General features: G+C 50.9%; 5 protein-coding genes across 5 annotated transcripts; 3 read left to right on the top strand and 2 right to left on the bottom strand.

Annotated features, from left to right (window-relative positions):
* Positions 1-78: 78 nt before the first annotated feature.
* On the top strand, positions 79-1,151 carry CONPUDRAFT_134606 (carbohydrate-binding module family 13 protein; the record flags this gene model as incomplete). The annotated part of the gene is made up of 4 exons (XM_007766185.1): positions 79-266; positions 325-394; positions 466-838; positions 900-1,151. Coding segments are annotated over 4 exons (664 nt in total), but the record flags the coding sequence as incomplete, so codon positions are not given.
* Positions 1,152-1,438: 287 nt separating this feature from the next.
* On the bottom strand, positions 1,439-3,335 carry CONPUDRAFT_134605 (uncharacterized protein). Its single transcript, XM_007766184.1, has 2 exons — positions 3,288-3,335; positions 1,439-3,214 (listed from the first exon to the last, which is right to left on the bottom strand). The coding sequence occupies exon 2, from the start codon at positions 3,174-3,176 to the stop codon at positions 1,548-1,550; it is 1,629 nt and encodes a 542-aa protein (XP_007764374.1). The 5' UTR covers positions 3,177-3,214; positions 3,288-3,335; the 3' UTR covers positions 1,439-1,547.
* Positions 3,336-3,989: 654 nt separating this feature from the next.
* On the bottom strand, positions 3,990-4,648 carry CONPUDRAFT_79485 (uncharacterized protein). The gene is made up of 3 exons (XM_007766036.1): positions 4,536-4,648; positions 4,180-4,390; positions 3,990-4,126 (listed from the first exon to the last, which is right to left on the bottom strand). The coding sequence occupies exons 2-3, from the start codon at positions 4,325-4,327 to the stop codon at positions 4,056-4,058; spliced, it is 219 nt and encodes a 72-aa protein (XP_007764226.1). The 5' UTR covers positions 4,328-4,390; positions 4,536-4,648; the 3' UTR covers positions 3,990-4,055.
* Positions 4,649-5,251: 603 nt separating this feature from the next.
* Positions 5,252-7,442, top strand: CONPUDRAFT_116765 (uncharacterized protein). The gene is made up of 10 exons (XM_007766183.1): positions 5,252-5,368; positions 5,420-5,578; positions 5,641-5,854; positions 5,915-6,021; positions 6,074-6,108; positions 6,161-6,340; positions 6,395-6,450; positions 6,505-6,514; positions 6,564-6,615; positions 6,681-7,442. Exons 2-10 carry the CDS (start codon positions 5,477-5,479, stop codon positions 7,353-7,355), a joined length of 1,431 nt encoding a protein of 476 aa, XP_007764373.1. The 5' UTR covers positions 5,252-5,368; positions 5,420-5,476; the 3' UTR covers positions 7,356-7,442.
* A 1,195-nt stretch (positions 7,443-8,637) lies between these two features.
* Positions 8,638-10,815, top strand: CONPUDRAFT_149512 (uncharacterized protein; the record flags this gene model as incomplete). Its single annotated transcript, XM_007766182.1, has 9 exons — positions 8,638-8,664; positions 8,727-9,059; positions 9,109-9,313; positions 9,379-9,485; positions 9,537-9,799; positions 9,851-9,906; positions 9,963-9,972; positions 10,028-10,079; positions 10,132-10,815. The coding sequence occupies 9 exons, from the start codon at positions 8,638-8,640 to the stop codon at positions 10,813-10,815; spliced, it is 1,737 nt and encodes a 578-aa protein (XP_007764372.1).
* Between the last annotated feature and the right edge of the window lie 136 nt (positions 10,816-10,951).

Raw genomic sequence — 10,951 nt, 5'->3', positions numbered from 1 at the left:
AGGGATGCAGTGATAAAAGCCTGACGTTTGGACATCTGTGCCTGCCCATTACCCCTCTTCCACTTTCCTCCGACACATCATGAAGTTCCTCTCTGTCGCTGCCCTCCTCCTCCCCTTCGCTCTCGCTTCTCCTCTTGAACAGCGGGACGCAACTACCACTGCTACCTCGTCTGCACCTGCGTCCACACAGACGGGTGTTCTTCCCTCCATTCCCCGTGGGCAGGAGTACCAGGACCCTCCCCCTGGCAATGGTCGTCGTATCAGACGTGAGCATACATTTTTTCCGTTCTTAGTTGCGTGAACTCTTAACTGATCACGCATTAGCGTACGGCCGTGGTGACCTCGCTCTGACTGTGCAGGCCGGTTACCCTGGAATCGGAACGTTGGTCCAACTGTGAGCTATCAACCTCTTCTTTGACCATCTCCCTTGCTCATCACATCTCCCCGTCATTCTCGATGACATAGTGGATACAACTTCGGGAACAACGACGGCTTTGTTGAGCTGCAGCTCTTCAACATCACCTCCGGCGGTGGCTTCACGGAGCTCAAGCTACAGAACACGACCTCCTTCGAAGTTGACATCCCCCTTTGTGTCGACGCGGGCGACGAGAACGGCGCGCTGAACGTCGGCAACGAGCTCAAGCTGCAGAAGTGCAACAACTCAACGACGCAGAGCTGGGACTTCTCGACGCACGACTACCTCTCTGTCGGCGAGAAGTACTGCATGACGATCGCGGACCTGCCGTACGCCTCGACGAACAAGCCGTACAGGCCGGTGCTCGATGTGCAGCTCATCGAGTGCCAGCTTGGCAGCAACAGTCAGCCTACGAACAATGAGGTGAGGGCTCGAGGCCGCTGCTGCGTTTGTGGTATCTGCGAGGCTGACAACGCTTCATCAGACTTTCTTCATCCTTCCTTACCCCAACAACTGATGTCATGTCGGTGTTTCATGGAATCATCGTTGATAATTCCGTACTTCGAATGGACCGATAGACCAGTGGACTTTGTACTTGCTTTCGTGGACTTGGACAGTGTTACTAGATATGCAGCAATGTTATAGTCGCGTACTTTCCTGAACAATCTGTAAAGACAGCTACGCTCACACGCACTACCTTGTCACGAATGGACCTCGAGTTATCGTTGTGCGGCCGGACGGTGTTGTGGGAGCCGTTGTCGGGGGCACGTTGGGAGCGGAGGGATACTTTGGTCGGATTCAAGGTCGCCAATAGCGATAGCATTTGTGAGGTTCCGCTGCACCTCCATATCAGCATAGATGTTTTACTTCGAGTTAACTCATAACCTGGCGAGTAAGCTAAAGTTTATATCGCCTCATCACCTGGTCCGTATCCTTGATGTATACTTAAACTGTTATTGCAACATCGCCATCCAGCTCAATTGGCAGAATGAAGGACATCTGTTCAAGGGATCGGTTGGGTGTACAGGACTTTTGGTTTCTTATAGCGAACGTTTACATAAACTCAGTATACTTGTAGTCATAGGCAATATCAGTACTAGAGAGCACCCCTATTGTTGCGTCTCTAAGTTGACTATGCGTTTTCCGGGTCTTGGGCGCTTGCATTCGTATTATCACCTACTGTATCCCAATCAACCAATTGTGCATGCGTGATCAGCTCATCCACACACGACCTCGACACAACCCAGCCTCGCCCGATCAGAACTTCCAGTCGTCTTGCGCCTGCCTGCTCCCGTTCCTCTAGCAGCTTCAGCAGAGCGTCTTCGGACGGCGCGTCCGTCGATTGGGAAACCTTGAGAGAGAATCTGCCAAGGGTGGGAAGGGGAAAAGTTCCGTCTGCTGGCATAAGAGCTCCAAGTACATCGTGTAAAGCATGGGAGTGAAGAGTAAGCTTGAGGTCCACCACCTGTGACAAAGTCACGAATAGATCATGCCACGGAATCGTTTCACTCCGTCTGGTGGTTTCTATTATCAATAAGCGAACGTCGAGCTGAGCGAGCGGCGCAGCCTGGAAGGGCCATCCATCATCATCGCCTTGCCCACTTCGGAGCGCAAAGGATAGACGATTCCCACAAGGATATGTGCCTTCGCTGATATTGTACGCTGCTGAGCAGCGCTGGCGACCATGGACCAGCGTGAACTTGCGAATAGATAATCTGAACGTATCCTCATTTTCACGAATATATAGTTCGAGGGGAAACGGCTGTGGCGCAAAAACCTTGGGCGGAAGGAGGGGCATATCCGGTGTGAAGTACGGCGGGAAGGTTTGCAGCGTTAGGTGCGTTGTGGGAGGGAAATCAATAAGCGCTATGAACCACGCGTATTGGGCGAAGTCTAGTGAGTCGATGGTGAGATGTTCAAGTGCTGGAAACCAGACTTTAGGACGCTGATTCCAGGAAGCGGGCGCGCCCCCGTTTTGAACCATGATATTGGAGAGCGTTAGCACCCTTAGTTTAGGTACTCTGGATAGCATCGCCCAGAGTTCTTTGGCTTCAGGTGCGTTAGAGCCGATGTTGTAGAGAACCAAATGTGTCAATCCGCTCATGATAGGCGAGGCCCATGGGAATGCGCATTGATGTAACTTCAAGCGACGCAAAGCCGGGAAAACACCACCAAGAAAGCTTGGGGACAGCAGCTTGTCACTGATTTGCGGCGGATGGTAGGGGGAGAATGAGACTTTGAGCGACTCTAGATTGGTGAACATGGCGTGATTGCTATTGAAAGACTCTGTGGATCCGGAGTGTAGTGCGGAAATGACAACTTCGCGAACTCGATGTGCTTGCTGGAAGAACTCGTTACCCAGGAGGGCATGTGGAAAGTCTACGTCCACGACGCCAAATTGGAAACGGAGTTGGATAGGCATAGACTGGGACCTCATCAGCATCCGCTCGACAAGGTCCGCATGATAGCCTTCGCCGACTCTGATGGTCGTCCATAACGTTGGGATCGCGACCGCTACACTCCTCCAATGCCTGCAAACATGGGTTATGCGAAGCCATTCCCTCGGTGTCACAGTTCCTGAAACTACACAATACGAGAAGATATCCGCGAGGACTTCGGCCACCAACATCGCGCTCTTGGATAGAACATTGCGTCGCGAACAGAGCGCCGCTCTGACGTTCTCGACTCGAGAGATCTGTTCATCCAGGAGTGTACGCTGATACTCAACTTCCGCTTGCGGGATTTCATTCGCGCTAGGCATATTTGAACTCCTTGGATCAGGATGGGCATGTCCAAAAACTGTCGCGCCGAGAATCGAGGCGTAAGTAACGAAGGGTATTTTAGAGACTTTCGGGTAGGTTTCACGACTTACGGAAAGACAAAATCTCATCCACGGATCTATCAGTTCCTCCGCTGAAAGCTTGATTGCCCACTGTGTCGGACATTCTGTGTGATGGAGGGGACTCTTTTAAGCGCCGCGATTTTGGCAGCCACCGTTGCATCAGGCGGAGTTGAGCTGAGTCTGATTTGGGCTTCGTCGCAATGAGCGACTGCCAAGTCCGACCCATGTAGTAAACCGAGACTTTCCTATCAGATCGCGCAGCTTCAGTCTCAAATCAAGCACTGACCTGGATATTCCACAGGCTACCTCTTACCGTCAGCTACATCATCTACTTCGTCAAGGCACCTCATCGGCTAAGGTCGTCTTTGCCTCCGAGTCATTGTTATCGCTGCCGATATCACCTTCTTGATCTTCGTCGCTTTCATCCACGTCCTGTTGCGAAATACGAAGCGCTTAAGGAACGGTAATTTCGGCGAACCTGTCGAGAGGCGGAAGGCTAACTTTGCCCAGTCGTGGTTCTGTCGGCACTCGTGGTACTCACATACATTGTCTTTAGACGACAACTCCCTCAGTAGTGTTCCTCCACAGTTGTGGAGGGTAGACAGCTCGGTCTCGCTTTCTCTGGCAAGATATATGACGCTGGCCCTTCGGGGTTGAGCTTGATGTTACAAGTCATCGTTCCCTCACACTGAAACATGCGGCATCGCCGTTACTGAGCGATCCGTTGATGTCTTGACATGGACATGGACAATCGTGGTAATCCGTATTGCGCCATGGTTCAACCAGGAACATGGGACGCTATTCGAAGGCAATGCAGAGACAGGTCCCAACAATCCCCGGAGATTGAGGAGGGGTATGCCGGAACCGCAGTATGTGTCAAATTCCCCGTCAAAGTGCATCTTCTGACTTCGTTGGTCAACAGTCATGCTCTGGAGCAGACTAAGTTGTTTGCCAAACCCAACACGAGCAGAGTAGTTGCGCAAGGCCTGATGAGACCCACGCATCGCTACCGGATGGGCAAGGACGGCCTGGCGTCGGCTTGAACCACTAGGAGATATCCGCAACGTCATGCTTGAGGATATTCTCTCTCGCGTGGGCTGTACCTGTCGCGTGGTCCGTTATCTGTAAAAATTGTACGGTAAGTATGTAGAACCTGACGTGAACGACTTATCAACATAGTATTGACGATATCAGCAGCGCGTTCGGCTTCTTTCCCTCTCCCACCCTTTTTTTCTGCTTCAGTTGCACCGGGACACGCGCTGAAGTTTAGTCATCCAGGCCGACCTCTCAATCCACAAGGGCCGAGTAGAGCCTTTACCAACGGGAAACAAGTGACGGTCATCGCGTTGCGGTAAACAATCGGTGAATAAGCTTGCAGTCGCTGTCACCAGGTTCGAACTCAATTCCTTTGCGATCTACTACTGTGCACTGTGCTGGTAACCTGAAAACGATAATTCCGTACTTGATTAATTGACGTCTTCATTCAGATACCCACATCGGCTGCGACAAAACGACTAAGAAAGTTGGCTCGTCAGCGAGTCTGACATATCCGGACCTGTAAGCTCCGGCGGACCTTTTCGGGACATGAGATGTGATGACCTCACCCGCTTATCTGATAACTTGGTAACACCATCAACAACGATCCCTGAGTTCAAACAGTGCATTGACTAGCTAACCAATCCAGAGTTGTTTCGACACAACACGCGTATTTTCGGCAATTGCTTCGACGATGAGCAAGACACGTATACGCTGTGCCGAGGGAGCCGAATGGTCGTCCGTGGACTTTTGATTTGTCACGACACTCGGAGAGTAGAAACATATAAAAGCTCAGTGAATCAGGAGACGATCTTCCAACAACTGCTCCATTCTGATTCTTGATCACCTCATAACCCCTACAGAACACCTATGGCAGACCAAACTCAAGTGCTTGTTGTACGTGTTTCCTGCTGATTCACGCCAGTTATGTTTCGCGCCTACTAATACACGACAAGGCTGGCGCTGGACCTGTGGGCCTTGTCGCTGCATTATCACTTCTTCGAAATGGCATTTCAGTACGCATAATTGAGAAAGAAAGTGCCCCGCATCTTGGGGAGCGCGGGTCAGGCAATTTTGTGGGTACCCGTTGTGCACGCACAATCCTTCGCTTATAATAACTCTTGCAGCCGCGCTCGTTGGAGGTTTATCACTTCCTCGGAGTGCCAGAGATCGACAGAGAGGGCATGCTGGTTCCCCTTATCCAGACGCACACCATTGGTAGTTTAGACATCTTGAAGGAAGTCCCAATGACTCCGCGTTATGAGCCGACACCATCCATCCCTTTCGTACGTCTTCGTCAAAAGGCTTGAGCGAGCTCAATATGCTTATCAGGTTTTCACGATCTCAGAACAACCCGAAGCTCATCGGTCAGAACAAAGTCGAGCAGATTCTCACCGCTCACATACAGGAGCTGGGATGCGCTGTCGAGTACGGAACAGAGCTCCACTCTTTCGAGCAAGATGAAGACGGCGTTATAGCTCAAATCGTGACAAAGGATGGCGACAGAGAGAAAACTGGCACTATCGAATCCCAGTTTCTCATTGGTGCCGATGGAGCCCGTGGTACGCCTTCCGATGTCTCCTATTGAATATACCCCGTCTGATACTTCTGTGTCCCTACAGGCATTGTTCGTAAGCAACTCGGCTTGACGTTCCTTGGTGAGACCAGGGACACTACTCGACTCGTGACTGGCGATATTTGCTTCAAGTGCCCTGGTCTATCTAGAAACGTAAGATATTGACTGAGCTCATAGCTTATATCTGGGACTGACGTGTGCATAGTACTGGCAAATATTTAACGACGAGTCGGGCAGTGTGTGCGTCATAAACCGTACTATAGCCAGTGTGCTTTACTGACCAGTTCCACAGTATCGCTTTCCGACCCATCGACGCAGCAAAGGAGGGAGACCGCTGGCAGATTCTCGTATCAGGGGATAAGTTTGACATCGATGCCTTGATCTCCGACAAGGAAGTATTGTATTCTCTTATCAGAGAAACACTCAACGCCCCTGTCGAGTTCTTAGGACTGGTCTGGATTTCCGAGTTTAGGTATGCCTAAAGTCGTTGTTTTTGTTCTTGCCAACGTACTCATTGCCTCACAAGACCCAACATTCGCATGGTGGACAAGTTTGGCCAGGGAAGGGCGTTCGTTGCTGGAGGTGAGTAAACATCTCTGTTCGTAATCATGGACCATAACTAAGGTGATTCACCAGATGCCGCTCAGTGAGCAAGTCGTTATTTCTAAGGACTTACATACTAACGGTCTATGAAGTGTCCATAGTCCTACTGGTGGCCAAGGTCTCAACTCTGGCGTTCAAGATGCAGTATGTCGATTCTATGACTTGACCAGACATTGTCACTGAGATACTGCCACGGAACCCTCTGCTAGTTCAACCTTGCGTGGAAGATCGCGCTGGTAGCAAAGGGCATCTCTCCTCTCTCGTTCCTCGACACGTACACGGCCGAGCGTCTTCCGGTCATCGCTCAAATGCTGAACATTACCACATCTCTGCTCGACAAGACCTTTGGTCCGACTCGCGGGACTGTTGAGAGTGCCATGGAGCGCGGTAGGCTCTTGTTTATGCTCGGCGTGAACTACCGAACGAGCCCTATCGTTGTCGACGAGTTCTCTGCCGGCGTTCCACCAGTGGCGGCCTATATGCTCGACAAGAGCGATGAGTTGGTCGCTGGAGATAGAGCTCCTGATGCGCCAGGTCTCGTCGAAGAAACTGCAACGGTCAGGTTGTTCGATATTTTCAAGCCCACTCACCATACCGCGTTAGTATTTGTGCCTAACGTTGAAGCAGCGGCCGACCTGTTGAGGTCGTTTGAACCATACTCCACCATTGCTCGTCCCGTGGTGGTTCTACCTGCTTCCGCAAACTCAAGCCCTTCTACGACCTCCGCAAGGATCGTCATTGATAAAGATAACTACGCGCATACTCATTATATCATCAAAGAAGAGCCTCGAGTCGTCGTCGTGAGGCCAGACGGTGTAGTCGGTGCTATCGTAGCGGGGTCCTCAGGCGTTCAGAAGTACTTTGACTTGATTCGGGGACACTAAATGATATCGTCGCTTACTTGTAATCACCACTCGTTCAAACGCAACCATGCGCAAGCCAGATCCTATACTCGAATAAATATTGTTTATCGCCTCCATTTTTCGAGCTGCTTGATGGTGCTCGTAGTACTATTTCTGTGAGCCTGACAGGGGCTATCTTGCTTTGGTATTTCTCGAACACAGTCAAATAGTTATCCCGATACCCGCCGATGCATGATGGGATGTAAATATTGTATTCGCACAGTTGAACCTCACGAGCCACGAGTAGCTTCGAGTCAGAGGATGTCCAATGTCTTCCACGGTTGTGCAGTATGCGATTTGACACGGAGCCGTTACTCAGCTACGCCAACTCTGTCATCAACCAAGACAAATGGTGGCTTCGTTCGGCGTTTAAGCCGTGAGGGTCATAGTAGCGACTCAGAAGCGACTCGGCACAACACGAGCGTGCTCCTCCGGCATGGCGTTTCAAACTTCTCTTCGATTCAAATGCTGACATCAGGCGCTCTCTGTAACGGCCGTCGGCTTGACTCACCGTGTACTAAAAATCGGTTGCATTTTGGTTGCATTCATCGAACTACGGCCCCATATATCGATTGGAGATTAGCGGTGGCCTCCGCTGCCTCCGCTTATCTGATAATCCGACGACCCGTATCAGCCCTGACATCTCTGAGACCCGAAAGAGCGGTCCAGAACGGCAAACTATCAGCTTCAGGCGTCTATCCAGTAAACACGCTTATCTGATAATTCAATGATCTCCATCGGCCCGTGATTCACACGGCGATGCTTGACCTCACTCTCCACAAGACCCGCAGTATAGACGTCCCTGTCAATGAATGTTGCATGTATGTATCCCAGCAGGATCGGAAATTAGTAACATGCCTTGACCGAGGTGGGCGAGGGAAGCGGTCACTCAGAGAAACAAAAGTGACTCCCAGTGGGAGTAGATATCATTTGGGTGAGTGCCATTTGCTCATGCAGAACTGGACGCAGTGGCTATATGGTGGTCAAAGAATTAACTCAGAACGTCTTATAAATCATGTAAGAAGGTCTGCGCGTGAGATCAGATCTAACAGGGCAATGTTTGGTAGATCAAGAAAAGTTCCCATCAGCTATTCCTGCATGTAGTCAGCTGGACACGAAGGCGCGAGGGCTCGCTAAAGTTGCTTTCGCGGTGAACCGGCTACAAGGTATTTCAAGCCTGAGAGCAGGGGTCTTGCATATATAAAAGGGTCAACCGTGGGTTATGTCGTGGCAACATTCACTCGCCGTCAGCTTAGCTCTGAACATGAATACCTCGACCACTATACTGATTGTGCGTACCCAATGCGTTGATTCTCCGCTCGTCTATTGCTCATGCTAATGAGCTTATTGCAGGCTGGTGCTGGGCCTACCGGCCTTATCGCTGCTTTGACATTGTTGAAGAACGGCATCTCCGTGCGCATCATTGAGAAAGAACGCACCACGCGTCGTGGGCAACGGGGGACAGGGACCTATGTGAGCGCGTTCTTTCTGGCCATACTTATTGGTACTGAGGAGTCCCGTCAGCCTCGCACCCTCGAAGTATATAACTTTCTTGGCATCACCGAAGCCTTAGATCGAGCGGAAGAAATCCAGCTGTTCCAGTCCCACACATTCGGCAGTGTTGAGGTGCTCAAAGAGTTCGACTTTGTTCCAGATGCTGCTGATCCCACGCCGTCAATCCCATTCGTAAATAAACCTGTCTCGCATCTAAATTACTATCTGACGGTGCTCCTAGAACAGGCCTTTGGTTTTGGGTCAGAACATTGCTGAGGGGATATTTATGTCTCATCTAGCGGAGCTTGGTTGCATTGTAGAGTACGGCAAAGAGCTGCGAGGTTTTACACAAAACGAGAAGGGAGTTGTCGCAGAGATTTCGGCATGGAACGGTGAGAGGGACGTATCAGAGACGATTGAGGCTCAGTTCCTTATCGGAGCTGACGGTGCTCGGGGCAAGTACTTCTTAAATGGCACTGGCATTGAAGAACCTAATATCTCTCACGTGCAGGTGCTACACGGAAGCTGCTGAATCTCACTTTCCTCGGAGAGACTCGAGAGATGACAACAGTCGTTACTTGTGATGCTCGCTTCAAGTGCTCAGCACTGACTCGTGAGGTACGTGAACGATGCTATGCTTACGTATATCCCAAGCTCACTAGGGGTTAGCGAACGCATCATTTTGGTGACGGTAGCAACAGCTCGTACGATGACCACCATCTCTCACAGACTTTGCTTAACCGAGTCTTTAGTGTCGTGATGATGCCTGTCAGCTGGCACGGCGATGACGACGGCTGGCAGCTCATCATGTCTGGCGACAAGATTGATGCTGACAAACTCGTGACCAACAAGGAGGCGCTCTTCTCGCTCATCAGGGACGTCATTGGCTGTCCAGTCGAGTTCATAGAGCTAGGGTGGATCTCGTATTTCAGGTGAGCGTATGCTTGATTGTGCTTTAAACACCTGAAGTGACCGCGGTCAAGGCCAAACATCAGAATGGCAGACAAGTTCGGACATGGGCGGGCCTTTGTTGCCGGTGGTACGTACCTTGGTAATTCATCTTTCGCACCAATGATCTAAGATTGACAAATCCAGATGCTGCTCAGTGAGCTCTAATGTCTCCATTATTTAACTGCTATCAAGTCTAACCTGCTTTCTAGCATACATAGCCCCACTGGCGGACAAGGCCTCAATTCTGGCATTCAGGATGGCGTAAGCCATGTTCCACTGTGCCTTCGTTGGAGTAACTGACTTGTTTTTCTAGTTTCAACTCGCTTGGAAGATCGCTCTTGTCGCCAAGGGCCTATCTCCGCTCTCTCTGCTGGAGACATACACCGCCGAGCGTCGCCCCGTCATCGCGCAGATGCTCAACCTGACTACAAATCTTATGGACAAGACGTGGGGACCCAAACAGGTCTCCGTCGACAGCGCCTGGCGTCGAACTAGGATCTTGTACATGCTTGGCGTCAACTATCGCACAAGCCCAATTGTTCTCGACGAGTTCTCCTCCGGCGTAGCGCCCATACCTGCATACGGGTTTGAGATCAGCGATCAGCTCGTAGCTGGTGACAGAGCGCCGGACGCGCCGGGCTTGTTCGACGGAGAGCGCGCCTTCAAGCTCTTCGAGCTGTTCAAGCCGACCCACCACACGGCGATGATCTTCACTTCGGATGTACAAGCGGCAGAAGAGATCGTCAGCTCGCTTGCAGCTTACTCTGAGCTCGGCGTCGTCCGTATCCTGGTGGTTTTACCCACAGGTGCGAGGCTGGCGGGCACAGTGCTTGGTGGTGCTAGAGTGTTTGTAGACAAGGATGGGTACGCACACGCTCATTACTACGCCCAGGACAGTCCTCGGGTAGTCATCGTGCGACCAGATGGTGTAGTCGGTGCTATGGTGGCAGGATTGTCGGGGGTTCAAAAGTACTTCAAGCTCATTTTATCTCATTAGATCAACTTTGTATTCTGCCTTTCCCTTTATGCTGTCACGAAATATTATCCCCGCTCACTTTTTTAAACAGAGATATTCTGGATCACGTCGAAAATATTCTATCTCTAAGCAGCGTTTAATCATCAAACAGTGTCTT

Source organism: Coniophora puteana (assembly GCF_000271625.1).
Source record: "Coniophora puteana RWD-64-598 SS2 unplaced genomic scaffold CONPUscaffold_2, whole genome shotgun sequence".
Taxonomy (NCBI): domain Eukaryota; kingdom Fungi; phylum Basidiomycota; class Agaricomycetes; order Boletales; family Coniophoraceae; genus Coniophora; species Coniophora puteana.
This window is presented reverse-complemented; position numbering and strand designations above follow the sequence as displayed.

What these genes read in the sequence shown, in the direction of transcription:
- CONPUDRAFT_134605 (XM_007766184.1), bottom strand. Translation starts at nt 3,176, where the DNA reads ATGCCTAGCGCGAATGAAATCCCGCAAGCGGAAGTTGAGTATCAGCGT.
- CONPUDRAFT_79485 (XM_007766036.1), bottom strand. Translation starts at nt 4,327, where the DNA reads ATGACGTTGCGGATATCTCCTAGTGGTTCAAGCCGACGCCAGGCCGTC. An exon ending in TAGTCTGCTCCAGAGCATGA is followed by an intron (nt 4,127 to 4,179) that starts CTGTTGACCAAC and finishes TTTGACACATAC; the next exon opens with TGCGGTTCCGGCATACCCCT.
- CONPUDRAFT_116765 (XM_007766183.1), top strand. Translation starts at nt 5,477, where the DNA reads ATGCTGGTTCCCCTTATCCAGACGCACACCATTGGTAGTTTAGACATC. An exon ending in AACGACGAGTCGGGCAGTGT is followed by an intron (nt 6,109 to 6,160) that starts GTGCGTCATAAA and finishes CCAGTTCCACAG; the next exon opens with TATCGCTTTCCGACCCATCG. An exon ending in ACTCTGGCGTTCAAGATGCA is followed by an intron (nt 6,616 to 6,680) that starts GTATGTCGATTC and finishes ACCCTCTGCTAG; the next exon opens with TTCAACCTTGCGTGGAAGAT.